The sequence below is a fragment of the Bombus huntii genome, chromosome 5, assembly GCF_024542735.1.
Source record: "Bombus huntii isolate Logan2020A chromosome 5, iyBomHunt1.1, whole genome shotgun sequence".
Classification (NCBI taxonomy): Eukaryota; Metazoa; Arthropoda; class Insecta; order Hymenoptera; family Apidae; genus Bombus; species Bombus huntii.
The window spans coordinates 13,951,675-13,965,663 of record NC_066242.1 but is presented as its reverse complement, the minus strand read 5'-3'; the positions used below and the strand labels follow the sequence as shown (position 1 = coordinate 13,965,663).

The 13,989-nt window shown below is 35.7% G+C and overlaps 4 protein-coding genes across 4 annotated transcripts; all 4 read left to right on the top strand.

Moving 5' to 3' along the window:
- The first annotated feature begins 1,106 nt into the window (after positions 1–1,106).
- LOC126865843 (uncharacterized) lies at positions 1,107–2,784 on the top strand. The gene is made up of 4 exons (XM_050618737.1): positions 1,107–1,537; positions 1,608–1,707; positions 1,805–2,147; positions 2,225–2,784. Exons 1-3 carry the CDS (start codon positions 1,107–1,109, stop codon positions 1,982–1,984), a joined length of 711 nt encoding a protein of 236 aa, XP_050474694.1. The 3' UTR covers positions 1,985–2,147; positions 2,225–2,784.
- Positions 2,785–4,045: 1,261 nt separating this feature from the next.
- On the top strand, positions 4,046–5,357 carry LOC126865841 (odorant receptor 56a-like). Its single transcript, XM_050618736.1, has 5 exons — positions 4,046–4,625; positions 4,703–4,802; positions 4,874–4,993; positions 5,060–5,215; positions 5,301–5,357. Exons 1-5 carry the CDS (start codon positions 4,234–4,236, stop codon positions 5,355–5,357), a joined length of 825 nt encoding a protein of 274 aa, XP_050474693.1. The 5' UTR covers positions 4,046–4,233.
- A 1,332-nt stretch (positions 5,358–6,689) lies between these two features.
- LOC126865945 (odorant receptor 49b-like) lies at positions 6,690–9,603 on the top strand. The gene is made up of 6 exons (XM_050618914.1): positions 6,690–6,983; positions 7,042–7,448; positions 7,555–7,654; positions 7,725–7,826; positions 7,894–8,049; positions 8,133–9,603. Exons 1-6 carry the CDS (start codon positions 6,690–6,692, stop codon positions 8,214–8,216), a joined length of 1,143 nt encoding a protein of 380 aa, XP_050474871.1. The 3' UTR covers positions 8,217–9,603.
- A 2,298-nt stretch (positions 9,604–11,901) lies between these two features.
- On the top strand, positions 11,902–13,822 carry LOC126865840 (uncharacterized). Its single transcript, XM_050618735.1, has 3 exons — positions 11,902–12,790; positions 12,897–12,996; positions 13,067–13,822. The coding sequence occupies exons 1-3, from the start codon at positions 12,399–12,401 to the stop codon at positions 13,184–13,186; spliced, it is 612 nt and encodes a 203-aa protein (XP_050474692.1). The 5' UTR covers positions 11,902–12,398; the 3' UTR covers positions 13,187–13,822.
- Positions 13,823–13,989: the final 167 nt, after the last annotated feature.

The following is a 13,989-nucleotide window of genomic DNA, read 5'->3' as shown; positions in this document are numbered from 1 at the left end:
AATACCAGTTTTAGCTAATTGTAAGATCTGTGTCCATCGACGTTCACATGTATTTTTCTGCTTGCGTCACTTACAGTATATTTCGCGACATTTCTATAGACGTTTGTAATAGCACTTTTGGTCCTTTCGAGCGGCAACGTAAGAAGATCGCTTCAGAAATAGGGACGTGCACTGCAACTTCGTGTAGATATATAAACAAGTATTTGTATAACTGAATATACACATGACTTTATGCACGTATACAATTCTTTTTCGAAGAACGTTTTCTTACTTTCCCTGTTGCGTGATTACTACCCTTTGCACCTGTCTAACACGGTACGTACTCTTAATGTATAATGCAACCAATAATGATTAGCGTTAAGTCAGTTAGCAGCGCGCTACTGTAAAGAAAATCGCAAACAGGTGGAACATATTCTTGGATGTAATAATTTATTGAATTTCTCGTACGTCTACAGTAATTATATTCAAGTAACATCTGTGAATACTCAGTTGCTTTCAAAGCACTTTAGTTACATATATTCTCGATAGTTTGCAATATATCACACCATTGTGTCGGTTCTATCTACTTCGTTGGATTCATAAGACAACCAATTTATATAGTTATGTTGAAACAAATAACAGCAGAGAAAGTTATACATATTACTTGGCTCAGCGTAGTGATAAGCCTTTGTTGGCCACTTCCTATCAATAGCAACAGAAATAAAATCTTTTGTTTCAAGATTCTACAAATCTGTAGCGGTATTAGTGGCTGTTTGCTATTTATGCCAATATTATATTCGATTTATTTGCACTTAAATGATATCGTCATTACTTCTTCCTGTATGTGCCTTTTATTAGGAGTGTCTCAAAATATTTTCCAGACTCTTATATGCTTCATCAAGCACGATTCTCTACAGGTAAGCTTTAATTTCAATCATCATTTGACGTAAAACTCGGTATGTAATTGTTTAGAATACGAGACATCTCACCGATTCCGATAAGCTTGGGATCTTTTTGAGTATGTGCTGCAGTATCAGAAGTGATAAGATTAATCTTAACAACATATTTCAAACTTATCTAAATCGGTGTGACACACACATTCTACACACTTGCCTAAAATTAAACCAATGTGTTTTAATTACGCGTTACAGCGTACAGTCGAGGAAATGATGACTTATGTTAAAGAAGCACAACAATACGAGAAAAAAATCTTCTACAAGTACATCAAGAAATGCTATGTTTTCTGCGGTGGTTCCATGGCATGTACGTATGTGACAGCGACTTGTTTTTCGTTACGACCTATAATCTTGCCAGTTTCTCTCCCATTTGATGCGGAGTATCCATTTGCTATCAATTATACATCAATGTATGTTATCATATATATGCACCATGCTTGCCTTTGTATTCAAACCGCTGCACACGTATGCGTAAGCTCATTTGGGGCGCTTTTACTTTGGTTTACGGTAGCGAGATTTGAGTGTTTAGCCGCGGAATTGGAAAGGAGCACAGACATCGATGCGTTGGTTGTTTGCGTAAAGAAACAATTACATTTAAAAAGGTAAAGATAGTATTTGAAAGCTAATGTGTGTATCAAACGATGCATTTATGTTTTAGTAATATTTTTCTAGATACGCGGAAGAAGTGTTTAATAGTTTTCGATTTTTGGTACTGTATGCCATTGGAGTAGCCACGTTTGGTATTACTCTGTGTTTTCTTATGGTGCTTGTAGTAAGTGAAATTTATAAATTTATCACATTTTACATATAGTGTAATGTAACGTAAAATTATGCTACTATTTAATTATTGACATAATTTATTTTATTAGAATGTACCTCTATTTGTGAAACTACAGTTTATAGGCGTATGTGTCACTGTACTTATGGAAATTTACTTATACGCGTGGCCAGCTGATTATTTAAAAGATATGGTAGTAACAAAAATGTGGTTTCTATGTCCTGGAGAAATACAAATGTTCACTTTTTTAAAATCAGTTAAATTTTCATAATTTCTAGAGTATGGACGCTCCACAAAGTATATATAACTCAACATGGTATGAACAGAAATTGGGAATGCAGAAAAGTCTACTGAATGTGTTAATATATCGACAACCGCTAACGCTTTCAATCGCATGCATAGTGCCAGAGCTCTCTTTGCGTTACTACTGTTCGGTAAGTTCGCGTGCCATAATTGTGATGAGAAAATTATTCAAAGATCTTGAATAAATGGCAAATTTATAATATTTCAGTACCTGTCCAATGCCTTCTCCATGTTCACTACTTTGCGCGTTATGATACACAATTAATCCAAGATGGATGTGTTCTGAATGTGGTTCTATTCGTATAAAGGAACATTTGTTGTAATAATCGTGATTAATGTCACTAAATTTTATAACTAATTGTGTAATAACATCGTATTTTATGGATATAACACACAAATATATGTACGAATAAAAACTATTATCAAAGTATAATTATGAAACCTATGAAATATGTCTAATTAAATGCGCACAGTTAACAGTGCTAAGTCGTTGATAAAATTTGTAACAGAGTATGGAATGGTTCTGTAATGAAAAAGCGATGAATAAACTTACATACCTTAAAAAACATATGACAACACAATAATGGCAGTAGTAAAATTTGTTGCTTCGAATGAAGTACCATAATTAAACATGCGTTTATTATCAAAGTGCAAGAACCACGCGAAAAATTTATGCAATAGATTTATTTCGTCTGAACTGCAAGTAGTAAGAACATTTTGTTGAATATATTTCTTTAATATCAAATATATAATATTAATAGAATTATTTACCGGGAAATCGAAACCTAAAATTTCTAAGCATCGAGCTTCTTCAATGTCAGTTATGGTTAAAGATTGTGTTCATAATCGTTCACATTTCTCTTCTCGTTGCATTACTTACAGTATATTTCGGAACATTTTCGGTGCTTTTTGGATTCGATGTAAGAAGATCGCTTCAAGAAAAAGGACGTGGCCCGTAGCTTCGAGCAGATATCGCAAACAAACTTTTGTGTGACTGAATGTGCATATAACATTGTACGTGTGCAACTTTATTTTAACGAACGCTTCTTGACTTTCGCGAATATTAACTCCGTTGCGTGATAACTACCCTTTGCACGTGTCTAATACGGTACATACTTTTAATGTATAATGCAAGCAATAATGATTAGCGTCAAGTCAGCTGGCAGCGGCCTACTGTGAAGAAAATCGCAAACCGATAAAACTTGTTCTTCAGTGTAATAATTTATTAAATTTCTCGTACGTACAAACCAATTATATGCCAATGACGATTGCGAATATACGCTTGGATTAAAAACGATTAAATTACATATGTTCTATCCCTCGATAGTCTGTATATATCGAACTCTGGCACCAGTTAAATCTATTGCGTTAGATTCACAGGGCAAACACTTTTTGAAGTCATGACGAAACAAATAACACCAGAGAAAGTTATTCACATTACGTGGCTCAGTGTAGTTATAACTCTTTGTTGGCCGCTTCCTATCAACAACGACAGAAATAAAATCTTTTGTTTCAAGATATTGCAGATCTGCAGTATTATAAACGCCTGTTTGCTATTTCTGCCAATGCTATATTTTTGTTATGTACACTTTGATGATTTGATCGCTACTTCCTCGTGTGTCTGCCTTACAATAGGTGTATCACAAAATATATTTCAGACTATTGTATGCAGCGTCAAACACGTGTCTTTACAGGTAAGTTTTAGTATCTGTCGTTACTTGATGTAACAATAGATAACTATTTGGAATAAAGGACGCTTCATCGATTTTGTTGAATTTGAGGTATTTTGTAAAGATTAATACTTTTTCTTAGTATGTGCTGCAGCGCCTGGATTAATGATATTCATCTCATTATTTACTATCATGATTTAGATGGCTGTAGGAATTTTGGCAATCTAACATTATTGCTATGTCTGATTTAGTTTACTTTTGAAGCATTAAAACAGATGGAAGGGTTAATAACGTAGGTCAAACCTAACTTAAATCTAACACAAACCTAATTCAGATAAATTCATAGTAAATAGTAACAATATTTTTACATATCACTGGAAAACTATGAGCGAGTTGGAATTATGTGTATTGGGAAAAATTATGCAGCATATAGATCTTGACATCATACATATTTCAGACCTATCAAAATCGGCGTGACGTCCCCTATACCACAGCCAAAATTATACCAATTCATCCTAACTATGAGTTACAGCGTATAGTCGAGGAAATGATAGTTTGTATCAAAGAAGCGGAACAATATGAACGAGAAATTTTCTACAAGTACATCAAGAAGTGCTATGTTTTCTGCGGTTGTTCCATAGCATGTACGTATGTGACTGCGGTTGGTTTTTCATTACGACCTGCAATTTTGCCAGTTCCTTTCCCATTTGATGTGGAATATCCGTTTCCTGTAAATTATACATCAGTATATATTATCATATATATGCAACATGTTTGCGTTTGTTTTCAATCCGCTGCGCAAATATGCATAAGCTCGTTTGGAGGGCTTCTACTTTGGTTCACGGCAGCGAGATTTGAGTGTTTGGCCGTGAATCTGGAGCGGAGCACAGACACTGATACGTTGATCGATTGCGTTAAGAAACAATTACATTTAAGAAGGTAAAAATGACATGTGGAAGATGAAGCGTGTATTAAACGATACATTTATGTACAGTATTAGCGATAATTTTTTATAGATACGGAGAAGAAGTGCTTAATAATTTTCGTTTTATGGTACTTTACGCTGTTGGAGTAGCCACATTTGCTTTGACTTTGTGTTGTATTATGATGATTGTAGTACGTATACTTTATAACGTTTTGCGTATAGTATAATGCATATGACAATGATTATTCTATTTAAGTATTGACACAAATTTGTTAAACAGGATGTACCTCTGTTCGTGAAGATACAGTATATAGGTGCATGTGTTACTGTACTTACGGAAATTTACTTATACACATGGCCAGCTGATTACTTGATAGATATGGTAAATCATATTCTATTTTCCGAAGAAGTAAATTTTTAATCTTTGTTAATGTGTCATAATTCTTAGAGCATGGGCATCCCGCAAAGTGCATATAATTCGACCTGGTATGACCGGAGGTTGGAAATGCAGAAAAATCTATTGAATATGTTAACATATCAAAAACCATTAGTACTTTCCATAAGATGTATAGTGCCAGAACTCTCATTGCGTTATTATTGTTCGGTAAGACAAATTGGTGTTGAAGTGTCATAGTTACGAAAGAATTAATCAAAGGTATTATATAAATAATAAATCTTTAACATTTCAGTACCTGTCCAATGCCTTCTCCATCTTCACTACTTTGCGCGTCATGATACAGAATTAATTCAAAGTGAATGTGCTCTGAACGTGGTTCTATTCGTATAAAAAACCATTCTTTGTGATAATCGCGATTAATGTCACTCTATTTCATAACTAATCGTGTATTAACATTGGCTTTTTACGGATTTTTATGAACACAAATATTTATTTGAGTAAAGACCATAAGAAGAATATAACTGGGATCATTGTAGCAGCTAAATTATTCGTAATTGGATACTTGTGTTCATGGAGCTTATACTAATGGAGGGGTCCCAGCACGTACGGATAGGATCAACGGAAAGAAATACACTTTTCTGTTCCTAGTCATTATCGTGGTTGCCGGCCTTGTGGTCATATACCCGTAAGTGTGTGGTCTGATGACCGTATTCTACTTTATCTCTCAAATAACTAAAAGTTTCTTTGACCATTCACTTCAAATCTTTTTGTACAATTAAAAAAATATACGATAATATTGTTGAATTAATAAACTAGGTCAGGCATGATATTTGCATCATTGATATGGTGCAAAATATAAATTACTTATTAGAGATAATTAAAGAAATATAAATGCACAAACAGTTAAACAAAATAGATACATACATATAGTATATATATATATACAAAATGAAAAAATCACTCTCCTTCGCCCCTCACCGCGATCCGTCGTTGTTTGAATAGCGCCCCGCAAGAGAAAAACTCAGAGTGAAGGAATTACTATAGAGAGATAAGTAATACCTCTCTCATAATTACACCTGATACGCATTTTCTTATTCCTGGTATATGGCCAAGACCCCTCCATAGGTATAACCTCTCTTCTTCTGCTATAGTAACTTACAAACAATACCTTTCATTTAATTCATAGTACCTCCACATGTAACATAGCGATAACACTTCGAGAATAACTTAACATCAATTATTTGTTTACTTGGACAGGCAATTTTATTACCTAAGCTATTATCGTTCAAACATTTTGTATACAATTATTATTTCTAATACTCGTAGGTAGTGAACTTATGTTACACACTGTACTACGAAATGTATCCATTAATTTGCTGGCTGTTCCATATGGGATGTCTCCCACAGCAGTAACCACACATGGGAGAATTACGTAATAAAGCGGAATTCAAAAGAAAACTCTCAGGCTGTTATTAGTGCTGCAATAGGGATTCTTTCATATTTTATTTCAATCGTACTAAGAATACTCACGTAACTCTATACAACCGAACCATTACCTCTATATGATTTCATTATTTGTTTCATTACAATTCTTAAGAATTATTTCAAACCGAAGCGTTCTGCTTGAAGACAGAACGGTGTGATATCTTGACACGGTAGTTGGCTTTAACTTCGCGGCGGTATGTTTCGAAATGCGACGCCTGAAACGGCGATAGCTTTTACTGAATTTATCCTGGGATTGTCCTGTTGTTGGCCGCTTCCATCGACAGCTACCAAGTCTCAGATACTTTGTTTCAAAATTTTGAGATCCGTGTTATTTCTCAACTCACTTTTACTCTTTTGTCCCTTGCTATATGCAATATATGTGAACCGTGAGGATACAGCAAGGTTTTGTAAATCAGTTTCTTTGACACTTGCTGTTGTACACGTACCTCTGCATTCCACCTACTGCTTCAGTCAACACGATCGATATCAGGTAAAATTCATCTTTAATGGTCATCTCAAAATTTAGTGATCCAAATAACGTACTGCAGCGATTAATCGAAGAGATGAAATCTTGTTGCGAGAAAGGAAATTCGTACGAAAGACAAATCTTCCAACGATACGTGGACAAGTACGCCATATACTACGCAGCATCTGCAGTTTGGTTTTATTGGAGCCCATCTATTATTCTCATCGGAACGTTCTTCATATCTGATCCCTTTCCAACGAATGCAGAATATCCGTTCCCAGTTGATTTTGAACCCGTGAGGAGCATTATTTTCTTGCAACAATCGCTCGTCGGTATGCAATGCGCGTCACTTCTGTGCACCAATATACTTTGCGCGTTACTGTTGCTCTTCGCTGCAGCGCGCTTCGAGATTTTAATGACCGAAATACGTGCCGTTAACGGTGTTAAATCATTGATAAAATGCGTAAAAAAGTATTACACTCTGAAAAGGTATGCAACGATTCTACGGTGAAAAAGAACTCGATTAAACTGTATATCTTAGAGAATATAAGGTATTAGAAAATATCATGGATATTTTTCAAACGTGTGGTTTTAGATACGCAGAAGAAGTGGCGAACACAGCTCGATATACGACTCTGATTACGCTATGTATCTGTGGCATAGAAAGCGTATTTGCTGGTATCATTTTTATCGGAGTGAGTAACGAATAAGACAAATTAATATGCTATTACAATTAAAATTATTAAAATCTGCTCGAACAAATAGCGACAACCATTTACTGTGAAACTTCAATTCGTTACCGTATCTATAACTGTGCTATTGGCGGTATTCATGTGCGCGTGGCCAGCTGACAACTTAATAGATGTAGTAAGTTTCAAATTTTAGTATTGTAGCTTCAGATTAAGAATTACAGTTAAGTGTATTTTTCTACCAGAGTGAAAGTACCATGAGAACGGTTTACCAATCTAAATGGTATGAACAGCCTTTGAGGATACAAAAATTTATATTGTTCATGATGATTCCACAATCTCCGGTGATCTTAAGAATCAGGTGTATCATTCCAGCTTTCTCTCTCAGCTATTATTGCTCGGTAATGGAATGATTTTTCTTAATCGATTTCACTGCCATCTTTATCATTGTAATAATTTAGGTACCAACTATTTGATATTTCAGTTCATCACAAACGTGCTTTCTATGTTTACGGCTCTACGAGTTGTCATGTTTCAAGATGAAGATGGAATACCTGACGATATTTAGCAGTCGTTTGAATTTTGTAAATTATGTAATGGTTTAATTGTTATGCAGTAAATTGTTTCCCGTGATTTGCTGATTTTATTGATTAAATTTCACTAGTTCAACTGTTAGGAAAGTTGCATAAGGGGAAGAACGCGTTTCGAATCCGTGGTGCACTGAACATTAAGCTCTAAGTCTTACGGAAAAAATTTGAAGCAATGAACAAAAATTGAGTAAGCTGTCTGATTTAAAAATCTAGTGAAAGAAAATTTATCTAACTGTAAGGTACCTACCGCTTGCTCGTATAATACCACATAGGAATTTTGTTCTTGAAGGGGTGCATGTTAGAGCAGTGTAAGTTGATGATTGAGCTAAATTTGAGAAATAGAGTAGCAGATGCAATTTACTATTACAAATAGGAAACATACGAGTCTGTTATTTCACAGAAATAATGACATGCATTGAACAGTTGCTACTTTTGAGAAATAGAAGTTTTGTGCTTCGACCACCTGTGTGGTAGCGCTGAAATGGCACGTGAGTAATTTAGCGGATGTACTATACCCTTTTAACTTGTTCACACCACTTTTCCGGTGCTTAATAACTGAGATTCTGTCATAAACCTTGAAGTTTTCAAACGGTCGTGCGACGGTCAATCTAATGGTTTCCGTACTATAAGCCGAACCCTTTCGAATATTCCTCAAGGTTGTATGTTCCACTTCCTGGATACTCGCACGTAACACTGGCCCTCGATGACCCTTCCAACGGGCACAACGTGCAATGGAAGGGAGGATACAAGGTATTAAGAATACTGAAACAGCACATTTTCGTCAGAATTCTAATCATATCTGAGAAAAGGCAAGTCAAATTGCTATCTCTCATTAAATCGCTTCACACATCGCGAAACGTTTTAAATATCGTAACAGCATTGCGAACTCTGCACAGCTATATATACATATATAAAAATCACAATCAATCAATAGTAATTAATCTATTTCTTGCAACTACACATGACAACAGCCACTGTTGCCACATTACACTGTTGGTTATACCCCTTAATCAAATGGGAATCCCTTCGCTCGATTCCACATGGTTCTTCGAACCGTATATCGGTACCAAGGAGGAAGCATCAGTCCGGAAGAAATTGAAGATCACATCACTGAAGTCAGTAACATCAGGAGTGTCATCCTCGGAGGAAGAACTCTATCGAACCTGTGTTTAGAAGAACTCATCGTCTCCAAAGGAGTCGGTTACTCGGAAAAAGTGATATCCAACAACGACAGAATCGAATGAAGCAAATGAAGTCAACCGTTCAAGAAAATTGACATCCGCTCTCAGGACAGGAGCCATTGCTTAGAGTCAATTGCGTCAGAAGCGTTAGGAGCGTCACATCCACGCAACACTCCTTCAACGACAAGTGAACACCATGTAAGGTTGTAGTATTCGTAAGCTTGACCAGAAGCAGCACATATCTCTTCATCGTGTCAGTCGTATCTCTTCTTCGAACAGTCAGTCGTACTTTTGCTCCCGAATCACTTATTTATATCACTTAGATTCCGTGTTTTCTTACCCTATCTCCACATAAAAATACACATAATGTGGCTCATAGTCACGAAGATCGCATGAAGTTTTTGAAATCGAAACGTGACCCATTTAAAGTAGAATTCGCATGCTTACTCGATAACTATGACGAAGAGACGCCCGTAACGAATATTGACGTATGGTTAGAAGATTCAGAAGACGAATTTATCTCCTTCATTAAATCACAGGTCGAATTAGATCAGATGGACGTCGTACACTCAGCTCCAATGATCTTAACATTGAGAGATGTTATAGAGAAGAATGTCTTGACTCACATTCACTTTGTCCGAGGCATCGGACGATCGTGGCTCAAAAGATCTAACCTATCCATACCTTATCACTGTTACGATCGCAATCCTATGCAGATGCTTAAGCAATTTCACTTTTAACCACCTGCATTGGAGTAAATGTAATGTGATAAGTACCATTTCTTTTTTTTTTTTTTTTTTTTGTCATATATTTTGAACCACGATCGGTTCACACCACGAACGAATAACTTATGTATATAACTTATGACTCTCCGCTCTACAGCATATCCAAAATTCAGCGCATAATATAAAACACATGACATGAATTCAACACACAACAATTGGAGTTGAGACCCTCTTTTGTGCATAATTATCAATTGCTCTACTCAATCACAAAATTCGACAGAAAATACGCGGAACTTTCAAAACACATTTCAGTCTCATACCGACTTCTTATAAAATGAAATCACATTTTCTAAAATAAATTTGCCAATATGGATTCTTACGAGGAATGGCACTGTTCACGACAATATAGGAATCGATGAAGAAAATTCATGTATATACTTGCGATCCTGCCTACGACACGAAATCAGTTAAAGCGATCGAATCTTTCGGTAACAACGCGATAAACTATTCACCTGTTTGGGGAATTCTAGAAAAACGATATAATCAGCCAGCAATAATCGTTACATCGCTTGAAGGTTCTGCTTGAACTACCGTGAACTTATCGCGCTCCGAACCAAGAACTTCGATGATTCTTAAATCACAGGAAATCTCACAATCGCGTCTTAGAAGCTCTCACGCAACCGACTGTAGATACCCTCCTTTAATACTTATTTAAGTCAAAAATAGACCGCGAGATAACACTGAAATGGAAAGAACTCATACAACACACAACATTCCCAAAGCTAAAGAAATGGTTCATACTCTTATACGATCGCTGCAAGATTTCAGAACCAGTCGGATCTAGTTCGTGCGTTTCATCAATATTAAATATTGAAAAAGTCACCCATTGACGTAATCAGCAATCTTTCAATCTTAATGCACCAGACACAACACGACAAACGTGTCGCGAATTATGGCCAACCGTTCAGTGTTCCTTCGTCATCACCAACATTGCGTGTATCATTTCCCAAGAATCACATCTTTTGCAGAACTGCAAATTTACGCATTTACATTGATACTTTCCCTCGGACGTATAGCACTAGAATTCTCTTTGTGTCATTTCTCTTCGTTAACGTAAGTTAGCGTTCGAGCGTTATAATTATGAAAGAATTAATCAGAGATACTGTATGAACCATTTAATAAGAACGTAAAGAACCATTTCTTGTGATAATCGCGACTAATGTCGCACTATTTCATAACTAATCGTGTATTAACATCGGCTTTTTACGAATTTCTATGCACACAGATATTTATTTCAATGAAAATCACTTTCGAAATATAACAACGGACATTGTAGAAACTGCGTTATTCGTAATTGGATACTACAGTAACTGAACAAACGATACCTTTCGTTTCATTGCTTGTACTTACACATCTAATAAATGCCTGAATCATTTAACATCAATTATTTGTTTACTTGGAAAGGGATCTTTTTTACCTAAGCTATCATCGTTCAAACATTTTGTATACAATTATTATTTCTAATACTCGTAGATAGTGAACTTATGATAGACGTCGTACTGCGAAATGTGTCGACTAATTTGCAGCCTGTTCCATATGCGATATCTCCCACAGTAGTAAGCACATAAAGAGAATTACGTATTCAAGCGGAATTCGAGAGAAAACTCTCAGGCTGTTATTAGTATTGCAACAGAGATTATTTCATATTTTATTTCTTTCGTACTAAGAATAGGCAAGTAACTGCATACAACTGAACTATTACCTCTACACGATTTCTTTATTAGTTTCATTAAAATTCTCGCGAATTATTCCACAGTAAAGCGTTCTGCTTGAAGACAGAACGGTGTGATATCTTGACACGGTAGTTGGCTTTAAGTTCGCGTCGGTATGTTTCGAAATGTAGCGCCAAAAACAGCGATAGCTTTTACTCAATTTATCCTGGGATTGTCCTGTTGTTGGCCGCTTTCATCGACAGCTACAAAGTTTCAGACACTTTGCTTCAAGATCTTGAGATCCGTGTTATTTCTCAATGCACTTTTACTCTTTTGTCCTTTGTTGTATGCAATATATGTGCACCGCTATGATACAGTAATGTTTTGTAAAGCAATTTCTTTGGCACTTGCTGTTTTACAAGTACTTCTGCATTCCTTCTACTGTTTCAATCAGTATGATCGATATCAGGTAAGATTCATCTGTAATAGCACTCTCAAAAGATAGTGATTCCAGGAACGTATTGCAGCGATTAATCGAAGAGATGAAATCTTGTTGTAAGAAAGCAAATTCATACGAGAGACAGGTCTTCCAACGATACGTGGACAAGTATGCCATATACTACGCGGCATCTGCAGCTTGGTTTTATTGGTGCGGTGCAATTGTTCCCATCGGAACGTTCTTCTTACCCGATCCCTTTCCAACGAATGCAGAATATCCGTTCCCAGTTGATTTTGAACCCGTGCGGAGCATAATTTTCTTGCAACAATCGCTCGTGGGTATGCAGTGCTCGTCACTTCTGTGCACTAATATACTTTGCGCGTTACTGTTGCTCTTCGCTGCAGCGCGCTTCGAGATTTTAATGACCGAAATACGTACCGCTAACAGTGTTAACTCATTGATAAAATGCGTAAAAAAATATTATTCTTTGAAAAGGTATGCAACGATTCTACGATGAAAAAAAACTCGATTAAACTGTATATCTTAGAGAATATAAGGTATTAGAAAATATCATAGATATTTTTCAAACGTGTGGTTTTAGATACGCAGAAGAAGTGGCGGACACAGCTCGATATACGACTCTGATTACGCTATGCATCTGTGGCGTAGAAAGCGTATTTGCTGGTATCATTTTTATCGGAGTGAGTAACGAATAAGACAAATTAATATGCTATTACAATTAAGATTATTAAAATCTGCTCGAACAAATAGCGACAACCATTTACTCTAAAACTTCAATTTGTTACCGTATCTGTAACTGTGCTAATGGCGGTATTCATGTGCGCGTGGCCAGCTGACAATTTAATAGATGTAGTAAGTATTAAATTTTAGTATTGTAGCTTCAGATTAAGAATTACAGTTAAGTGTATTTTTCTACTAGAGTGAAAATACTATGCGTGCGGTTTACCAATCTAAATGGTATGAACAGTCTCTAAGGATGCAAAAATTTATATTATTCATGATGATTCCACAATCTCCGGTCATCTTACGAATCAAGTGTATCATTCCAGCTTTCTCACTGAACTATTATTGCTCGGTAATGGAATGATTTTTCTTAATCGATTTTACTGCCATCTTTGTCATTGTAATAATTTAGGTACCAATTATTTGATATTTCAGTTCATCACAAACGTGCTTTCTATGTTTACGGCTCTACGAGTTGTTATGTATCAAGATGAAGATTGAGAAGTTGACGATATTTAGCAATCATTTATGAATTGTGTAATGACTTAATTGTTACACAGTAAATTGTTTCCCGTGATCTGTTTATTTCATTGATTAAATTCCATTAGTTTCAACCGTTAGGAAAGATGACGCGCTTCCAATCTGCACTGAACATTAAGCTCTACGATAAGTTTTACGGAAAAATTTTTAAGTGTAAAATTGAGTAAGCTGCCTTATCTAGAGATTTAGTGGAAGAAAGTTTATCTAATTGTAAGGTACCTACCGTTTATTCATATAATGCCAGCTAATACTTTTATTCTTGATTGGCTGCGCAGTAAAGCAGTGTGGGTTGATGATAGAGCTAAATTGGAAAAATAAAGTAGCAGGTGCTATTTGTTATTACAGATAGAAGATATACAGGTCTGCTATTCTATAGAAATCATGTTATGCATCGGTATAAATTTTCGTAT